The following is a 21,704-nucleotide window of genomic DNA, read 5'->3' as shown; positions in this document are numbered from 1 at the left end:
GGAAACACAGATTTTAATGATGTATTTTATCAATTTTAATTATGTGAATTTGTCCACTTGGGTATTTTCCAGAGGTTAGAGGATGTCACATGGTGTAGGTATTCATTTTGGTCAGAAGACTTCTAGTTTCGAAGATGTGTTAATTGTTCAGGTCATAATTAATATAAAAATATTCATGTTATAAATTTGTTGTAGGAGTTGCTCCTTTGTGCAGGTTTTTATCTTGCAGACCTGATGCAATTTCTGTGCTGGTGTATGGAGTTTAGCAGGTCACTGTTTAATTGAGTCATAGTTATTGCATTGGTGCTCTTGATAAAGTAGATGGTACAGTAACTTTTATTTGGGAATACCTTTTGAAAGTATTTAGAGGTTTTTTACTTGCAGTTACTTTGTGTTTAACTTTTATTCCAAGAAAATGATGTGCATCAAGTACAGCTGATTTGTTTTCATCTCAGGGGCAGTAAATAGGATCAAAGAGATTATTGGTGAAGCATTAGCAAAAGAAGCCATCAAACAACCCCTTCCACCTGTAGTGACATCTACTGCAACGAGCAGTCCTGTGACTGAACATGACTGTCCATACAACTCTTTGCCCGAGTTACAGTCATGGGTATGTATGGTTTAGGCTAAACAGAATAATAGTCTATGCTTACTGTGCTGGCTTTTTTAAAAGTTTATTTATTAGTGTCACAAGTAGGCTTGCATTAATACTGCAATGAAGTTACTGTGAACATCCCCTAATTGCCACACTCAGGCGCCTGTTCAGGTAGACTGAGGGAGAATTTAGCATGACCAAACTCCGCACAGACAGTGACCCAAGCCGGGAATCGAACCTGGCGCTGTGGGGCAGCAGTGCTAACCATTGTGCTGCCTTAATATTAGTGACAGAATTATTTGTAAATGACTAGTTTAACAAATACCTGATCCAAGCATAAATTTGCTGACCAATTTAATTTTAACAGCTTTGTCTTGATGTGACTGTGCTGTAGAATAATTCTGCAGTATTAGTCCAGTGCTAGAACTTTTAAAATTTAGACACTTCATTTAAAATACAAAGCAGTTTATACTCTTGTTCAAATTGAATTGGATAACAAACAGGTTAAACCTGCTTTGATAGGGATTTTAAAATTGGATACTGTAGAATTTCAAATAGACTTATTTGCTTTGTGTGCCTCTGTCTTGGCTAAAGCTCTAATCATTCTCACCAGGAGACTCTGGCACATTTGTGCACATGCCAAGCATGGAATTCTAACCTTAAGGTTCAAAATTTAAATATTTAAAGTCCATTGAAGGGAGAATAGACGGCACGGTAGCACTGCTGCTTCACAGCTCCAGGGTCCCGGGTTCGATTCCCGGCTCGGGTCACTGTCTGTGTGGAGTTTGCACATTCTCCTCGTGTCTGTGTGGGTTTCCTCCGGGTACTCCGGTTTCCTCCCACAGTCCAAAGATGTGCGGGTTAGGTTGATTGGCCAGGTTAAAAATTGCCCCTTAGAGGCGTAGGTTAGAGGGATTAGTGGGTAAATATGTGGGGGTAGGGGGTAGGGCCTGGGTGGGATTGTGGTCGGTGCAAACTCGATGGGCCGAATGGCCTCCTTCTGCACTGTAGGGTTTCTATGAATTCTATGAATCTCTGTTTTTTGAACATCTAAATTAATTTTCGGTATGTTTAAGACATGTTCAGGTGGTCTAACATAATTACTGAGAATTGCCAAGTGTGACACAACACAACTTGGACCGTAGTCCCATGCGCACTCAATACATAATCTCAAGAAGATTCATAGTCTTTGTTGCTGCAAAGTCAGTTCAGGTCTTAGGACAAAGTTTGTCTCTGTAAATGAAAATAGTTTTACTGGGCATTATAAATCTGCCTTTTATCAGGAGTTAAATTTGTACTTTTTTAAAATTGTGCTAAACGTGAAGGCCATTGATGGTGGGCAATTAAATATCTTTCATCTGTATACAGGTTGGCTGCAAACAATCTCAATTTGCAATCAACGCAATCAAGTGCAAAATAGAGCTTCCTCTGTTTTGATGAAACATTGTTAAAACTGGTGCTAGATCACAACAACTTGTATTTATATGGTACCTCCAATGTAATAAAAGCTTACCAAGACAGTTCGCAAGTAAATTATAAAATAAGATATGACACTGAGCTACATTGGAAGATATCTTGTCAGATAACCAAAAGAATGGTCAAAAAAGGCAGGTTTGAAGAAGTGTCTGATGTTTGTTAATGTAAGTTATAACTTAAATATTTGAAACTTGTGCTTTTGTAGCTTGTCCACAATTCTTTTTAAAAACCTTGAAATATGGAGGATGCGCAATTGGGATTAATTCAGCAGCCAAATAATTACACTAAATTTTAAAAGCAATTCTACTTCAAATTGAAGCAGTTAGGTTTTCAATTTTTATCCTGCTTTTAGTTGTGTCTTTATGAATTAGCAACTTGATTTGGTGTGAGTACCTTTTCACCTAATCGACATTTTGGAGTAGGGGTGTCTAATCTTTTTTACTCAGTTGCTTAGAGAGCTATGAAATGAATGATTCAAATGATGCGTAATATCACAAAATGCTGGACATATTCAGCAAGTCCATGTCCTCAGCAGGACAGGGAGCTTCTGTAGAGAGAGAAAAACAACAGTTTGTCAGAACTGGAAGAAACTAGAGATTTATCAGCCTACAAGCAAGTACAGAGTTAGGAAAATAAAGATGGTGGGGAGAAGATAAGGATGGTGGAGGGAAAGAACAAGAACATTTGTGCCAGGAAGGGGGATTGTACTTAAACGACAAAAGGGATGAGTGTGTAACTAAGGCCCAAAAAAGGGTTGACAATGGGACAAATGAACAAAAAGAAAGGTTTAGAGGAGGTACAAATGGCAATAGGTGAATCTTTCCAATACCTGCACCTGCTTTCTGAAAAAATGGTAGCAGTGGTTATGATCTAAATTTGTTAATTGGTTAACTGGAGAAGTAACCCAAGAAGCAACTTTCACCACTATATTCTTATGTTTGTTGACTGTTGCTTTGCTTCCTGGAGGACAGTGCTATTTGGCATGTTATTATGCATTGTAATCTTTATAAATGCTCCTCAGTAAACTGTAAACTTGAAGATTTTGCCAAAAAATTGATCACTTTAAAATATCAAGGCTGTTTATGGTTTCAGCTTGGTTTGTTAATTAGAATCAAGTTCATTTTAGATATTTTCTACATGTATTGTAAAGTATAGAGGGCGTTAAGTGTATTTGATGAGTTTAATATTGTACACTGAAATGCATTTATTTTATAGATGAACTTTGTTCAGGACAAAATCTTTGTGGGTCTAGAGCATGCTCCTCCAGAATTCAATGCAAAGAAAAAAGTGGTGGGCCCACGAGCATCTTTTCTGCACCATATACAAAATGAAACAGGAGCCAAAGTTCTCCTCCGAGGAAAAGGGTCAGGGTTCCTTGAGCCAACATCTGGAAAGGAGGCATTTGAACCTATGTATATTTATATCGCGTAAGTCTATTTTTTCTTAAATAAAATTATAAACTAGAAAAATTACGAGCAGTAATTTCTGAAGAAAAATGCATTGTAATTTATCATTGCTATTCTATAGCAGCTTAATTTTTACTGATGGAAGGAATGTTATTTCCAATGATACATTTGTCAGTGAAGTGAATGTAGGTTGGCTGTAAAATTGTGGAAACATTGCTGAAAAGTCAGTGGAAGATCAGTGGAATTCTCAGGGAATTAGACTGAATGGCTTCCTCCAGAGCAGGACATGACGAGTATAAATTGTAGTGACTTTGTCTAGAAACTTCCTGATTTATTACCTCAATACAACCGGCATGAAGACCCACCTTCTCAACCTTGCTCATCACCTGAGGTGTGGAGATCCTCAGGTTAGATCACCACCAGTCTGCTCTCCCCTTTAAACGAGAGAGTAGTTTATGGTCATCTGGGACTATGGCAGCTACACAACTTCACACAATTTACTGTTGTTTGGTTATCATCTTTTGGTTGAGAAGTGAAACTAAGAGTTCGTTTGCTTGTGTACGTGGATGTAAAAGATCACAACTTTTCCAATAAAGCGAGCAGTCTTCATGGGGACATGGCTAATCTTCATCTCACAATTAATGTCACCAAAACTGTTACCCGATCATTTATCTAATTACTGTTCCAGGGATCTTGAGCATAAAATTGGCTACTGCATTTGCCCGCAAAATAGCATTGAGCACATTTCAACTAATTAATTAGCTGTGAAGTGCTTTGTAACATTCTAAGGAAATGTAATATATAAATACAAAAATAGTTATTTCCTTGTCAATAACCATTAGTGCGCTATATTTACTGTAAACATGTACATGTCACTGCAACTCCTTAAGTAGTAATGTTTCCTCTATTGAAGTTGTAATCTCAAACCTAAGAAAAAATAATATTCAAATATCCTTGATGTGTTGCTCTTTACATAGCCTTTTTTTTGTTTTCACAGTCATCCTAAACCAGAAGGCTTGGCATCAGCAAAAACACTTTGTGAAAACTTGCTTCAGACAGTGAGTAGACCTGATCTGGTAGTCAGTCAGATTGGCTGAGATATGCGGAAGTTTAATTTTGTTGAGAGAAATATGGCAATTTTTCGAAGTACAAGTGACTCTTCTCTTAACAGACCATCCTCCCTCTGAAGTACAAGGTGGCAATATGCAATACTCTTTATTCCCTAACATTGTACACTCATAAGAACTACCTTGTAGGTTAATGAACAGTCCTGAAATGACAAATTGGCACTTAAGATAAGCCCACAAACTGTTCACATCAGAATGGGGTCCTTTACTATTGCACATCTAGATCCATACCTCAGTGTCCGTTCCAGTGGTGCTTTCGTCTTCCAGTAGAAAGTAACACCTGTGTCCGTACAATAAGTTGATAATGTATTTTCTACAAGAGCACAGAGCAGGTAGATTCCATATTCCGTCCTTTGTAAATATGACAGTCAATCTTAACTGAGGCAGCAGTGGAATGTTGAGTTGGCTTTAACATGCATCAGCTAAGGAAGAGGCAAATCTGTTTGGTTTTCCGCTTCTAATTGTAATCTGTAAACCTCTATGTAGCTGCATGTATGATTGACAAGGACGGGGTTGGACGTGGCTGTGAAAGCACCACAATCAAATAACTCACTACTCACTTTAGAAGCTCCCAACTTAAGAACGAAGCGGAAGGTGACTGCTATCTGTGGAGCTTTTGCCTTGTGTCATTTCTTTCAGAGAAAAGTGAGAAAGAAATTGAAGATTAAAAAATACACTCTGAAACCAAAGTGTCCTAAGTATTTTACTCAATACAGTTTTAACGTCTTGTGCAAGCTGGATGGTATTAGGTAAGATCTAGTAAGGGGCAGTGGAGCATTGAGCATTTACCGACTTTGATTATCAAGATGTGGAGCAATCTAACAGCTCCGACGAAGGGTAACCCTGACTCGAAAAGTTGGCTCTATTCTTTCTCCACAGATGCTGTCAGACATGCTGAGATTTTCTAGCATTTTCTGTTTTTGTTTTCGATCCCAGCATCCACAGTGTTTTGCTTTTAGCTCATTAATGTGGCTAGAATCTGACAGAGTCCATCCATTTAAGGAAAGTTGGAGAAACAATAAAAAAGCTTCAAGAATGCTTAATTGAAATTAATTTTAAACGAGATTTTAAATTATATTGAAGTGATTGGGAATGCTGCTGGATTTAATCATAAATTGGTGTATTCTACAATCTTGTAAGAAGAATAATATGCAAAAAAACTTGCATTTATGTAACACCTTTTGTGACCTCAGGACATCACAAGGTTTTACAGCCTATTAAGTATTTTTGTAGTGTAGTTAATGGGACCTCCATTGGCTCCTGTTTTCCCCCAAAGTCTCAAATTTGAAATTCATATCCTTGCATTTAAATTCTTCTATGATCTCATCTGTTCCTACCTCTCTGATCTTCCCTTGTTCGACGGATCTCCGTTCGTTGGCTCTGTCCTTATGACAATGAACCTTTGTGTATCCTTTGCCCTGATCATTGTATCAGGACATTTGGCCACTTAAGCCTTGTGATCCGGAATTGTTTCTCTAAGACTGTTGTCTCTACTTCCCTCTCATTTAAGATCCTCCTTAAAACCCAGCACTTTGACAAAGTTTGCATATGCAGAATGTTCTTTCTAAAAATTATGATCAATAGGCATATGCACCTGTTAGCCTGGTGTGAGTAAGATTAGTAAGAAGTCTCACAACACCAGGTTAAAGTCCAACAGGTTTATTTGGTAGCAAACGCCACTAGCTTTCGGAGCGCTGCTCCTTCGTCAGGTGAGTGGGAGATCTGTTCACAAACAGGGCACATAAAGACAAAACTCAATTTACAGAACAATGATTGGAATGCGAGTCTTTACAGCGAATCAAGTCTTAAAGGTACAGACAATGTGAGTGGAGAGAACATTAAGCACAGGTTAAAGAGATGTGTATTGGCTCCAGACAGGACAGTTAGTGAGATTTTGCAAGTCTAGGCAAGTCGTGGGGGTTACAGATAGTGTGACATGAACCCAAGATCCCGGTTGAGGCCATCCTCATGTGTGCAGAACTTGGCTATCAGTCTCTGCTCAGCGACTCTGTGCTGTCGTGTGTCGTGAAGGCCGCCTTGGAGAACGCTTACCCGAAGATCAGAGGCCGAATGCCCGTGACCGCTGAAGTGTTCCCCAACAGGAAGAGAACAGTCTTGCCTGGTGATTGTCGAACGGTGATCATTCATCTGTTGTCGTAGCGTCTGCATGGTTTCCCCAATGTACCAGGCCTTGGGACATCCTTTCCTGCAGCGTATCAGGTAGACAATGTTGGCAGAGTTGCAAGAGTATGTACCGTGTACCTGGTGGATGGAGTTCTCACATGAGATGGCATCTGTGTCGATGATCCGGCACGTCTTGCAGAGGTTGCTGTGGCAGGGTTGTGTGGTGTCATGGTCACTGTTCTCCTGAAGGCTGGGTAGTTTGCTACGGACAATGGTCTGTTTGAGGTTGTGCGGTTGTTTGAAGGCAAGAAGTGGGAGTGTGGGGATGGCCTTGGCGAGATGTTCGTCTTCATCAATGACATGTTGAAGGCTCTGGAGGAGATGTCGTAGCTTCTTCGCTCCGGGGAAGACGAAGGGTACTCTGTCCACTGTGTCCCGTGTTTGTCTTCTGAGGAGGTCGGTGCGGTTTTTCACTTCGGAACTGTCGATTGATGAGTTGAGCGCCATATCCTGTTCATATGAGGACATCTTTCAGCGTCTGGAGGTGTCTGTTGCGATCCTCCTTGTCCGCAGCAAACTACCCAGCCTTCAGGGGAATAGCGACCACGACACCACACAACCCTGCCACAGCAACCTCTGCAAGGCGTGCCAGATTATCGACACAGATGCCACCATCTCACGTGAGAACACCATCCACTAGGTACACGGTACATACTCTTGCAACTCGGCCAACGTTGTCCACCTGATACGCTGCAGGAAAGGATGTCCCGAGGCATGGTACATTGGGGAAACCATGCAGACGCTACGACAACAGATGAATAATCACCGCTCGACAATCAGCAGGCAAGACTGTTCTCTTCCTGTTGGGGAACACTTCAGCGGTCACGGGCATTCGGCCTCTGATCTTCGGGTAAGCGTTCTCCAAGGCGGCCTTCACGACACACGACAGCACAGAGTCGCTGAGCAGAGACTGATAGCCAAGTTCAGCACACATGAGGACTGCCTCAACCAGGATCTTGGGTTCATGTCACACTATCTGTAACCCCCACGACTTGCCTGGACTTGCAAAATCTCACTAACTGTCCTGTCTGGAGCCAATACACCTCTTTAACCTGTGCTTAATGTTCTATCCACTTACACTGTCTGTACCTTTAAGACTTAATTAGCTGTAAAGACTCGCATTCCAATCATTATTCTGTAAATTGAGTTTTGTCTTTATATGCCCTGTTTGTGAACAGATCTCCCACTCACCTGACGAAGGAGCAGCACTCCGAAAAGTAGTGGCGTTTGCTACTAAATAAACCTGTTGGACTTTAACCTGGTGTTGTGAGACTTCTTACTGTGTCTACCCCAGTCTAACGCCGGCATCTCCACATCGTGAGTAAGATTAGTCAGTGAGAGATGAGAGAATACTTTTTAATAGTTTTTTCTTTTGCTTGCCTTCTGGTTTTTATGTGCACCTCATTATGTGCATGTTTATCTACATTAAAAGCATTATATAAGGGCATGTTATATTTAGTGTTAATCTTTTCACTGAGTGACTGTTGACTTTCAATTAAGGCATAATTTTCACTTTGGATGTGATTTTAAATTATGCTTAAAATTAAAAGATGAATAATGGGCAAAATTTCATTTGATCCCTTTTAAATTATGTAGTTTGCCATAAAATTGATTTTTCTAGTATTTAAATAAAACAATCGTATTGATCATTGCTTTCCAATGAAATATCGTTTATTAAGGTGTACAGTATGAGCCTGACCATAGGGTGACTGAGTTGACTGTACGCAAGTGGAAGAGGTTAACGAACCACTCTTTATTGATAGGGAATTGTGCGAGATGTTGGTATAATCCTGCATTCTGAGTAGATTATACTTTAGCTGGCAGTGTTTGCAATTAATGATGAATATACAGTGTCCAAGAATAAGTCATTAAGACATTAAGTCCAGATATTAATTTAACTGAAATAATTATATAATGCTCATTTTGAATACTGTCTCCTTTTTTAAAGGTGTATGCAGAATATTCTAGATACCAAAGCCAGATTACATCAGGAATGGCTCCACCATCAGGTATCCTTCCGGAGTCATGTGAACTTTGAGAAACACAATATGAAAGCCATATGTTTTACTTACTACAACTTAGCTTGGAGGGTTGTGGGGCTGAAGGAGACTGCCGAGGTAGGAAGGGGTGAGGCCATGTCGTGATTTGAAAACTAGGATGTAAATTCTGAAACTGGAAGTTGCTTGATCAGAAGCCAAAGAAATAGCTGTAAATCTGGAAGTAGAAGGGAGGGAGAAACTGAGGAAAATGACAATCACCAGGAAAGTGGTGCTGTGAAAATCGTTGGGGCTGCAGACTGACAATATTCCCTGGTCCTGATGGACTTCACCCTTGAAAGAAGTGGCTGATGAGATAGTTGATGGTTTTAATTTTCCAAAATTCACTGGATTTGGGATACGTTCTGTTAGAAGATAGCAAATATAACTTTTCTCTTCAAAAAGGGAGGGAGTGGGAAAGCAAGAAACTACAGGTCATTTGGCCTAATATTTGTAATGGGGAAAATGTTAGAAGTCTTCATTAAAGATGTTGTAGAAGGATACTTGGAAAAATTCAAGACAATTGGGCAGAGTCCATGTGAATGGGAAGTCAAGTTTAACCAATTTGAGTTCTTTCGTGTGCTGTGAATAAAGAGGAACCAGTGGATGTACTGTACTTAAAGTTGGTAGAAGACGTTTGATAAGATGCCTTGTAAAAGGTTACTGTGCATAATAAAGGTTTATAGTGTAGGGGGTAACATATGGGCATGGAGTGAAGATTGGCTGGCTAACAGGAAACAGTTGGCATAAACGGGTCTTTTTTCCTGTTTGGCAGGAAGTGACAAGTAGTGTTCCACAGGGATCAGCGCTGGGGCCTCAACTTTTTACAACTTGTATAAATGGCTTGGATAAGGGATTGAAGGTATGGTTGCTAAATTTGCTGATGACACAAAGGTAGGTAGAAAAGTAAATTGTGAAGAGGACATGAGGCAACAGAAAAATAGGTTAAGTGAGTGCACAAAGATCTGGCAAATGGAGTATGATATGAAATTGTCTATTTTGGCTGGAAGAATAAAGTTTATTATCTAAATGGTGAGAGATTGCAGAGCTCTGAGGTGCAAAGGGATCTGGATCTCTTATATGAATCACAAAAGGCTAATATACAGGTACAGCAAATAATTAGGAAAGCTAATAGGATATTGTCATTCATTGTGAGGGGAATTAATTACAAAAGTAGGGAGATTATGCTTCAGTTGTATAGGGCATCGGTGAGACCACATCTGGAGTATTGTTTACAGTATTGGTCTCCTTATTTAAGGAAAGATGTGAATACGTTAGAAGCAGTTCAGTGAAGATTTACTAGATTGATGCCAGGGGTGGGTTGTCTTATGAGCAAAGTTTGGAGAATTTAAGTTTGTATCCACTAGAATTTAGAAGTGTAGGAAGTGACTTGATCGAGTGTCGCAGTTGTCAAATCCAGAGGTAACGAGTTTCAGCAGCAGGTGAGCTGAATCAGGAACAAAGTCGGATGATGTTTATGATTTGATTTGGTTTCTTATTGTCACATGTATTAGCATACAGTGAAAAGTATTGTTTCTTGCACACTATACAGACAAAGCATACTGTTCATAGAGAAGGAAACGAGAGAATGCAGAATGTAGTGTTACAGTCATAGCTAGGGTGTAGAGAAAGATCATCATCATGCAAGGTAGGTCCATTCAAAAGTCTGATGGCAGCAGGGAAGAAGCTGTTCTTGAGTCAGTTGGTATATGATCTCAGACTTTTGTATCTTTTTCCCGACGGAAGAAAGTGGAAGAAAGAATGTCCGGGGTGCATGGGAACCTTAATTATGCTGGCTGCTTTGCCAAGGCAGTGGGAAGTATAGACAAAAGTCAATGGATGGGAGGCTGGTTTGCGTCATAGACTGGGCTACATTCACAACCTTTTGTAGTTTCTTGCGGTTTTGGACAGAGCAGGAGCCATACCAAGCTGTGATACAACCAGAAAGAGTGCTTTTACGGAGGAGGAGGAGGAAAAATGTGGCCATAGTTATGGCGCAGAGAAGCTTGTCTCTGGATCAGATGAAAACAAATGTGTTTTGAACGTGGTTAAGATCAGAAATACAAGCAGCATTGAAAGATCCTTTGGGGGACATCAGAGATAACGGTGTGGGAGCAGGAAGAAAAGCCATTGCAGTTGGTACTCTTAACTCCCAACTGGATAAGAATAGAACCAGGTGAAAAAGTCCTGCCCAGTTAGGTGACTTTGGGGAGGCATTGGAGGTGGATGGTGTGTACAATTATGTCAAAGACTGCAGACAGATCAAAAAGGACAAGGAGGAATTCCTTTGCTAGTCATGTCAGATATTAGTTGTGACTTTGATTATAGCCATCTCCGTATTGTGGCAGAGCCAAATTGGAGGGAATGAAACGTAGGGTTCCAGAAAAGATTGGGACGGAATTGGGGACGATGACGCATTCAAGGACGTTGCAGAGGAAAGAGGGGTAGGAGTTGGAGTGGCAATTGTAAGCACAGTCAGACCAAGGGTTAGTTTTTTGAGGAGAGGAGTGATGACAAATTTAAAAGAGAGGGGCAATATCTGAAGAAAGAGGACCAACAAAAATATTGACTGACACGGGGAAAAGGAGGTGGTCAGAAGTTTATTGGGAATTGCAAGTTTGCCAGATCTATAGCAGTGGGTAATGGATTTTTAAAAATTTAATTGGATGAGAGTGCCATTGACTAGGCCAACATTTATTGTCCATCCCTAAATGCCCTTGAGAATGTGGTGATAAGCGTCCATCTTCAACTGCTGCAGTTCATCTGTGATAGGTATGTTAATAGTGCTGTTAAGGGAATTCCATGATTTAAACCCAGAGACGGTGAGGAATGATGTTATTGTTCCAAGTCAAACTGGTGTGTAGCTTGGAGAGGGGAACTTGAATGGTGGTGTTCCCACGTGTCTGCTGTCCTGGTCCTGCTGTTGAAGGATCTTTGGTGAGTTGCTGCAGGTGCATCTTATACATGGTACACATTGTTGCTGTTGTGTGTCAGTGATGAGAGGAGTGAATATTAGGTCAAGCAGCCTTCTTTATCCTGGATGGTGTTGATTTTCTCAGTGTTGGAGCTGTACTTATCCAGGCAAATGGAGAGTATTGCATCACACTCCTGACTTGTACCTTGTGGATGGTGGGTGGGATTTGGGGAGTCGGGAGATGAGTTAGTAGCTGCAAAATTCCCAGAATCCGACCTGCTTCTGTAGGCACGGTATTTATATAACTGATCAAGCTAAGTTTCTGGTTGATGGGTGATTCAGTGATAGTAATGCCATTGAATGTCATGGGGAGATGGTTAGATTTTCCCTTGTTGGAGATGCCTATCACTAATGTGGTGTGGGATGTTGGTCACCACTTTAAAGCTCAAGTCTGAACCTTGTCCAGATCTTGCTGCTTATGGTCACGGACTATTTTGGTATCTAATGAGTCTCAATACTTGTGCAATCATTGTGAACATCCCCATTTCTGACTTAATGATGGGGAGGAGGTCATTGATGAAGCAGCTCATGATGGCTGGGCCTAGAACACTACCCTGAGGAACTCTTGCAGTGATGTCCTGGGACTGAATCTCCAGTAACCATAACCATCTTCCTTTGGACTAGTTATAACTCCAGACAATGGAGAGCTTACTCCCTGATTCCCATTGACTTCAATTTTGCTTGGCTCTTTGATACCTCACTCAGTCGCAAGTTGCCTTGATGTCGAGGGCATTTACTCTCAGTTCACCTCTGCAGTTCAGCTCTTTTGTCCATGATTGGACAAAGGCTGTAATAAGGTCAAGAGCCGAGTGGATCTGGGGGAACCAAACTGAACAAATGTAAGTGTCACTTGATAACACTGTCAACGACACCTTCCATCACCTTGCTGATAGTTGAGAGTAACCTGGGAGGGCGTTAATTGGCTGGACTGGATTTATTGTGCTTTTATGGACTGGACATTGCTGGACAATTGCTGGAATCATAGAGTTCAGTGCAGAAAAGGCTCTTTGGCCCATTGAGTGTGCACCGACAATATCTACCACTAAAGGAGCGCTAATCCAATTTCCCTGCACTTGTCCCATATCCTTGAATATTATGATATTTCAAATGCTCATCCAAATATTTTTTAAACGTAAGGTTTCCGGTCTCAACTATCTTCCCAGGCAGTGCATTCTAAATTCCCACAATCCTGAATGAAAAGGTTTTTTCTCAAATCCCCTCCGAATCTCCTGCCCCTTACCCTAAAACTATGCCCCCATGTGATTGACCCCTCAACAAGGGGAGCAGCTGCTCTCTACTCACCCTGTCCATAGCCCTCATAATCTTATGCACCTCAATCAGGTCCCCCTCCTCAGTTTTCTGCGCTCTTAAAAAAACAATCCAAGCCTACCTAGTCTCTCCTTGTAGTTCAAATGCTCCATCCCAGGCAACATCCTGGTGAATTTCCTCTGAGCCCCTCTACTAGCATCACATCCAATTTTCCACATTGTCAGGTAGATGTCACTGTTGTAGCTGTACAGGAACAGTTTGACTCTGGCGCTGCGGATAGCTCTGGAGCACAAGTAATCAGTACTGTTGCCAGGGCCCATAGATTTTGCTGTATCTAGTACTTTCAGCCACATCTTGGTATCATGTGGCATGAGTTTTATGGTTGAAAGCCTGTATTTGTGAAGCTTGGGATCTGAGGAGGTGCAGATGGATCATGCACTTGGCGCTTCTGGCTGAAGATGGTTGCAAATGCCTCGTCTATTGCAAAGATGTGTTCAGCGCTCTCGTTGTTGCAGCTGGGGCTATTTGCAGAGGCTCCTCCTACAGTTACTTGTTTAATTGTCTGCCACCGTTCAGAACTGGATGTGGCAGGATTGTAGAGATTTGATCCAATCTGTTGGTGGGATCACTTAGCTCTGTCTATAAAAGTTGCTTCCTCCGTTTGGTACATGTGTAGTCTTGTGCAGCTTCATCATGTTGGCACCTCTTTTATGTTTGCCAGATGCTGCTCCTTGCATGATCTTTTGCACTCCTCATTGAATATGGTTGAGAGAGTGGAGGGTGGGTCTAATGGACAAGATGAACTTGGAGGGGGATGAGGAGAGACAGGAGAGGAGGTGGAAAAAGATGCAAGTTCAGGACTAGGGCAGGGAGAGTTCCTTGAAATAAATTTGGCTCAGTGAGCTAGTGGAAGGGAGGAATGCAGAAGTGGTTGCCGATTGGATGGTCTCAATTGTGGTGAAAACAAAAATTGAAATGGACATAAGACAGAGATCAAAGTAATTAATTTGGGGAAAAAAACAATTTTAAGGGAATGTGAATGGATCCAGGGAAATTAAACTGGAAGATTTTACTGACAAACTGGAAAATAGAATAGTGGTGGGAGACATTTCAAAGAGTGATCGGTAGAGTCCAGGAAAACAAAATCCCACTATAAAGCATGAACAATCTAGCCAGTAATTATATATCATGGATGAATAAAGGAAGGAGGATGAAATTGAAACTAGACATAAAGATATTCACTAAGTACATAAAGTAAAGTCGCCATGGTCCCAGATGACCATAGGCTGCTCTCCCCTTTGTGGGGGAGAGCTGACTGGTGGTGATTTAATCTGAGGACCACCACATCTCAGGCAAGGTTGAGAAAACGGTGCCTTCATGAATAACCTCAGCCGCTGTGGGAATTGAACCCACACTGTTGGCGTCACTCTGCATCACAAACCAGCTGTCCAGTCAACTGATATAATCGGCCCCTCACTAAGTATATAATCAACGCTGGAGAGGATAACAACAAGGAATATATAGATATATACTTACTTTGCCTGAATGTTTACCGGGGGAGTAACATATATATTTCACACAGAAATAGGTCCCTCATTCCAACAGTTTCTGTGGTGTTTTTGCTCCATATCAGCTTTCTCTAACCTCATTTTATTTTCGTCTAATGGCATAGCCTTCTGTTTCTTCCTCCCTCAGACTTGCCTAGATTCCCCTTGAATGTCTCTATCAAGATTCAAATTGCAGGGGACATTGGGTGGATTTGCCCTTGAAGTCCCCAAAAAAAGCCCTTGAAAGAGAAGTGATCTGCGAAAAATGACTAAGTTGCCCCCCCACCCCATACATGAGAGGGACAGAATTTGTGAAGAGCTGCTCCTCCAATTGCACAGTCTAATTTTTCCATACTCACTGTTTCAGCTCTACACATCACAAGTTTCCTCCCCTCTTGCTGCTCCACCAGAGATGGAATATATAATTGGAGGAGCAGCAAGGGCAGAAGGGAGGGAACCTGTGATTGAGGAGCTGGAGCAGTTATTCTAGCACTTTCTGCACGCCCATGTAGGAGACTTTGGGTTGCACCATCACCAGTCACTTCAAGAGGAGGCTGTTTGAGAGGAGGTGAGAAATTGAGAAAATTTGCACACGTGCTGGTGAACGGGAGGGTTGTAGTCTTGGTTTGGTACTCATGAAGGAGCTACTGCTTCGTGGAAGGGACTCTATAAAGGCGTTGCCATCTGGTAACGAGCTTAAATCAACGTGAAAAAGCTCTGAGCGTGGCTCCTCTGGAAAATTGTACTCTTGTGGTCATCTGTAATCTGAATGAAACCAGATTGAATGTTAATGTTATTTAATGCAGTGGTTCATGGTTCACACATCGAAGAAACTCGGTTAGCCAATGGCTTGCATTTAGTCTGGTGTTCCAAGTGGCATGGGAACGTTCTCTTGATAACTAAGTAGAGCTTCGAAGGCTTCCACATGCTTTCCCACAAAACAACTCTTTGAAATATGAACAGTAAAGCTTTTATAAAAAGGGGAAAAGTTGGTATTGACATGTTAATATCCAAATGGTAGCTTGATGTTCGCTTGAAGGTATGTTCTATTAGAGTTCCATTTGTTTTCAATTTTAATAAAGATTGATTCTCCCATATCAGTTCAATTTGAGAATAAAGCACCTGTCCTTTATTTTTATTATGGGTACAAATCCACAATTAATCTTTCTTTGGCCCATCTGATCAGTCTCAAGTATGGAGGTCGTGCAAGGAGGTGGAACAATCACTAAAATATGTGAATTAAACCATTTGTTATGTGGTGGTTACCTTGGTATTGCAGCATTAATTTGTGTGCATTCCTCTTGTTGCATAGTTGGACTTTCGGAAGTCAGTCTCCTGACGTAAAATACCTGCTTAAAACAGAAGTATTGAGGGGAAGGAAACTTGAAATTAGCAGATAAAAATCAAAAACGCTGGAGTGCTAATTGCTTGCAATATTTTTTTTTAAAGGGGCTGCAGATGGTGAGACTCATTCCCAATAAGTTACCAAGTATTAACCTTTTCACTTTGAAAACTGTTTGGGATTTTTATTTATAATTAATAAAATATCTTATTTATAGATTCCATGTTGAAAGATTTACATGTGTGTATAATATATTTATATTGTGTGTCTGTGCACATACACAGAATTTGGTATTTGTACTATTTTATCTATAAAGGAAGCCCTAAAACAAATTCAGCACAAATACAGAATATAATGCTACAATCTGACTTCTTCACCTAATAAAGGAATTAGTGAGAATAAAGAAGTGGCTTCCTGAAAATCAAAAAGTAACCCTCAAGAAGATTTTAAAGGTAGTGGGGGCAGATAATTGATAAACCATACTCATTGCCAATAAGTTATCAAGTATTCCATATGGATTCCTCTGTAATCCATACAGAGGAGCATAAGTATGGAGAGGATAAATCCCCTGTTTTGGGTAGATTATATCCAGGAATACTAAAGAAGTTGGGGGAGAGATATCAGAGACTATTATATATGTAAAGGGAATATTGCCTGAGAACTAGGGGAGAGCTAATGTGATTCCTTTTTTTTGAAACAAGTCATATCAGCCAATTAGCTTCATAGGAAAAATAATGGAGTCTATTCAAGTGGTCGCGGATTATGTAGAAAACGACTATTTATAAAGCCAGCATAAATTTCAGAAGGTCATGCTTGGCCAACCTTGGGGAATTCCAAATAACAGGGTGGATAAAGATAATGCAGTTGACATTAACATAGACATTGTTAATGATTGACTACCAAATCTTCCTTGCATTACAAACTTAACATTTGACTCAACCATAAATATACTGGTATTTCAACTGTTTATAAGGAATAAAATATTAGAATCTAATGAGAGAAATTTGATTGGAAAAACACATAGTATTCTCAAATTTAACTTATTTAGACCCAGTTTTGACAGCTTGCTACTCATTTACACACGCATGCATGCACGCACTTTATATATTCCCCTTCATAGGCCGGAATGATTAAGTTTATTTTAATGCAGGCCCTTGAATGAAGCTGGCAAACCTTTGCTAACCTGTTCATTCGTTTAAATTACTTTTGAATAAACACAAGTCTCTTATGTTGCTGTATATAAAATCTCAAGCAGATTAATTTTTAAAGTGTTTGATATTGTGTGGCAACATTTAACCTTAAGTTTACTTTGAAATCTTCAACATTTTACAGTTTACTCCATGGTGACACCATCTCCAGCTATGGACCCTACCCAGAATCCTGTTTTGCCTCCAGTGATGACATCACAGCCATATCCCATTCAGCCTCAGACATCTGTCCCGTACACATTTGCCAACACAAATGTACAGTATACTACACAGCAATTCCGGCAGCCTCTCCCAACACCGTACACTCCTGGATTGCCTACAGAGATCTCTCAGAACCAAGTAGTGTCAGGGATCATGAATCCAGGATCTCAGAACAACTTCCAAATGCCACAACCAATGCCAGGACCTTGTTATACACCACAGCCTTTGCATCAAACTGGAACAGATTTGCAGCAGGTAAGAACATAAAGGAAATGAACTGTTTGCACACTGTCAGCTGTTTTGTTCATTACTTTGTTTTTCTGAATTGCTAAATGTCAACATTAGTTAAATAAACTAGGAGGTTACCTCCTTTTGCATCTACTCTTGGCTCTCTTAAAAAGTAGTAAAGCTATATACTGTGTATTACTTATGTCTATCATGTCATTGAATAATGGAATTATTTGTTTAAAAAAAATCAGTATTCAATGAGATTTAAAATCTTTATTCCATCATTTTGGTTTTTAGTACAGTAGTTTAGAGTTTTGAATGGATTGCACTGGGCATGTGTCAACACAATTTTTAAGTCCCAAATTCCCATAATTAGAGCTAGCAGGCAATATAGTGGCATCAAAGTAACATATCTCCCAAAAGGCTTCTTGCTTGTTGACTTGTCTTTCTCATTTGAGGATTTCAAAGGCCTACCTATGAATTGATTCTAAAATGATTATTTCTCTCTTGTTTGTAAAGCCACTTTGTGATAAATTGATGGTTCTATGAACAAGAGGGGAAAAGCTTCAAATTCTGAGCCACTGCTACACATTTGGAGCTCAGACTAGAAATAAGCTTTAGTTAAAACAATTATGTTACCTGTTCTGACATTAACTCTATTAACTGTGCATCGATGAAGGATTCAAATCTTGGATCCTTTGATAGTTTTTAAAAATTAATTCATGGGGTTTGGGTGTTGCTGGCTGGGCCAGAATTTATTGCCCATCCCTAAATGGCCACTACACCATTTCAGAGTCAACCACATTGCTGTGGATCTGGAGTCACATTAGATAAGGATGGCAGATTTCCTCCCCTCAAGGGCATTAATGAACCAGATGGGCTTTTATGACAACAGATAGTGGTTTTGTGGTTATCATTAGACTTTTAATTCCTGATTTTTATTGAATTTAAATTTCACCATCTGCTGTGGTGGGAGTTGAATATGGGACTGTTAGTCCAGTGACAATACCTGCACAACCACCTTCCCCTATTTTAACAGTCAACATCATTGCTGTGGATTTAGAGTCACATGTAGGACAGATCAGGTAAGAGAATGAATGTGTGTACATACATTCACACAAGGGCCACGCAATGACCATCTCCAACATGAGAGAATCTAACCATCTCCCTTTGATATTCAATGTCATTATTATTGCTGAATCCCCACCATCAACATCCTGGGAGTTACATTTGACTAGAAACTGAACTGAACCACCTTTCTATAAATACTGTGTCTGTAAGAGCAGGTCAGAGGTTGAAAATTCTGCATTGAGTAACTCCCTGACTCCTTTATAAGTCACAAGTCGGGAATGTGATGGAACACTCAACGCAGACACGGGGAGAATGTGCAAACTCCACACAGACCGAAGCCGGGAATCGAACCCAGGTGCTGTGAGGCAGCAGTGCAAGCCACTGTGCTGTGACATTACAATAACTTGCTTAACTTCGACTACACACAAGTGTAAATGCGACAACAACTCTCACTTTACTACACATGTTAGAAACCTCGCAGAAAGAAGGTTAAACCCTCACTGTTCCCACGTAGAAAGTGCCCACTGCACATGCGTAAGTTCACCTTTCACAATTTCACCCTTGGAGATTTTGCAGGAATGGAACCCGAGTGAATGATGAGAGTTGGCTGTATATATTACACCAGTTTTCCTGAAACTTGAGGGATATCATTAATATGCGAAAGGATAGTCGAGGATAATATGGAGCCTTTAAAACCTGGTGAATAATTACATTGTGTCAATCTTCAGGGTAGTAAAAGAGGATAACATACCTGACTTGCAGGAAAATGAATTATGAATCAAAATAAAGCTAACCTAAGCATGAAAACTGTTTTAGAAAAAAGTCATGACACTAAAGACTTGAGTATTGCTGCAAAAAGAGACATGCTGATGAAGCTTTTCATCTTGCACTCATCAGGGCAGATTCACAAGAATACCAAATTGTAATGGGAATAACAATTTATACTGCATGCAAAGTGTGCGCTAATTGGTTGGCAAATGACTCTGGTAGATGTGTTGCCATGGAGAATGCACCTTGGTTAACTGTTAACTGCCAAGCTTTTGTTTAATTTCAAACCAGGCAGGTTGACTCATTGGTCAATGCACTGACATGGGGAATGAAGAAGGGGATGGCTGGTCTCCCAGCTTTTGTTTAGTTGAAAAAGGCTTAATGCATGGACATTTTCCTCCTGTCTGCACAGTACAGGGCCCTGTGGAGAGATTTGATAGGGTAGATGCTGAGAGATTGTTTCTGTTGGTCGATGGGGCACAAGTCTCAGGATAAGGGGCTGATCGTTTCGGACTGACATGAGGAGAAATTGCGTCACTCAAAGGATCTTTATAATTCAAAGGATCTTTGTAATTCTCTACCCCAGGGGATTGTAAATGCTCCATCATTTAATACATTTAAGGCTGAGCTAGACACGTTTTTGTTATCTCGGAATTAAGGAATATGAGGGGCAGGTGAGAAAATGGGAGTTGAAGCCTACAATCAGCTATGATTGTATTGAGTGGTGGAACAGGATAATGGGCCAAATGGTCATCTCCTATTTCTTGTGTTATTGTGTCCTTTGGATATGGGGCCAAGGCAAGAATATGGAGTTAACTTGCAGAAGTGCCACAATCTCATTAATTGGTGCAACAGGCTTGCCAAGCTAACTGGTTTACTACACCTGTTCCTGTGTTGCCATTGCGCTCTGTAAATTTGTTATTTGCACTCTTGTGCATCTTATGATAAACATGGCACCATTGTGTTTCGTTATGCTAGTTATATTTATGGGTTTTTTCTTTCTCAGTTTATTTATTGTTTCATTTGTCCTGAATTTTCATTGGTGTTCTGCACCTTGGTGCTTTAGGTATTTCATTTTTGATGCTGTCCAGAGTAGAACTTGATGTGCTGCAATTGTGGAGATAGGAGTTAGAACTGTGGGGCAGAATTATTGTTAGAAGTAGAATTTAATGAAGTTTTTCACTGATTAAAAGTAATAATTTTGAGCATGAGATTTTCACATTTGTTTTTGAGATGGGATGTGGGCATTGCTGACTGGATTGTACTTTTTGACCATTTGTAGTTGCCGACAAGGGGATGAAATTTAAGCTGTGTCTTTTCAATTGAGTGGCTCGCAAGAGATATCATTTCAGAGGGCGTTAAAAGTTAGCCATATTGTTTGGGACTTGGGGATACATGGAGCTCATATTGGGTAACATGGTAGGTTCGTTTTCTAGCAAGTAGATTTTTTTTTCTAATGCCAATTTATAAATTAACAAGATTTCAATTTCCCTACTTAGCATGGTGAGATCAGAACTCAGATCTTCTGGGTTGTTCAAAATCCTGACCACTGCATTTTGAACATCAGTAATGTGTCTGAATCTGCATGAAGAGTTTTATTCCATGTTTCGGAGAATCATTTATATAAAAGCAAGTCTTGGTGTTTGTCAAATATTTGGGGTAGATTGACCACTTCATCAGTCTTGGCGTAGTATTAGTAAGTATCTTGTTGGTTGTTGATAGGTCCAACCTGTATGCTCCACGCCAATGCCCGTGACTATGTCCAGCTCAGAGTTTCAGTTCGAGGCCACAGGTACGAGTAACCCAATGCCGCCTCCTTCTCAGCCACAAAAGAGACGTTTTACTGAAGAAAGAGCAGCAAATTCACTAGAAGGACTTCTTGGATACCAGGTAGGTATACTCCTAATGTGTGTATCTGGAAAAAGCCACTGATATGTTACACCAAATAATTAGCTGCATTCAGGATCTGATAGGTGATGCTCAAAAAGGAGAGAGCATACTGACTGACATGATGGTCAATGCATGATCCAACTGGACAATCCCCTTTTATTGGAGGTGGTAAGAACTGCGATCACGTGACTCAGTAAAGAAGATCTTGTTTTATGTAACTAATAAGATATCAAAAAATAAGCAAGGCTAATGATAAAAGTTAATTGCATACTTTTAAAAAGAAAATGGGTTAAGTTGAATTTTGGTGGATGAACAATGCTTGCTCCGTGTTGTGCAACTTGTCTGACTGCTAGGATAGATTTTATGGGGATTTCCAGTTAAC

General features: G+C 40.3%; 1 protein-coding gene across 4 annotated transcripts in view; it reads left to right on the top strand.

Annotated features, from left to right (window-relative positions):
* Nucleotides 1–21,704, top strand: part of LOC144495084 (KH homology domain-containing protein 4-like) — a 46,276-nt gene that overhangs the window by 13,123 nt on the left and 11,449 nt on the right. For all 4 annotated transcript variants that reach the window (XM_078214952.1, XM_078214953.1, XM_078214954.1 and 1 more), the window contains exons 6-11: nucleotides 456–610; nucleotides 3,287–3,498; nucleotides 4,475–4,535; nucleotides 8,737–8,797; nucleotides 17,289–17,620; nucleotides 21,155–21,322. In XM_078214952.1, coding sequence (XP_078071078.1) covers nucleotides 456–610; nucleotides 3,287–3,498; nucleotides 4,475–4,535; nucleotides 8,737–8,797; nucleotides 17,289–17,620; nucleotides 21,155–21,322 — 989 coding nt within the window. The remainder of the gene's footprint in view (nucleotides 1–455; nucleotides 611–3,286; nucleotides 3,499–4,474; nucleotides 4,536–8,736; nucleotides 8,798–17,288; nucleotides 17,621–21,154; nucleotides 21,323–21,704) is intronic.

This window comes from Mustelus asterias, chromosome 6 (assembly GCF_964213995.1).
Source record: "Mustelus asterias chromosome 6, sMusAst1.hap1.1, whole genome shotgun sequence".
Lineage (NCBI taxonomy): Eukaryota > Metazoa > Chordata > Chondrichthyes > Carcharhiniformes > Triakidae > Mustelus > Mustelus asterias.
This window is presented reverse-complemented; position numbering and strand designations above follow the sequence as displayed.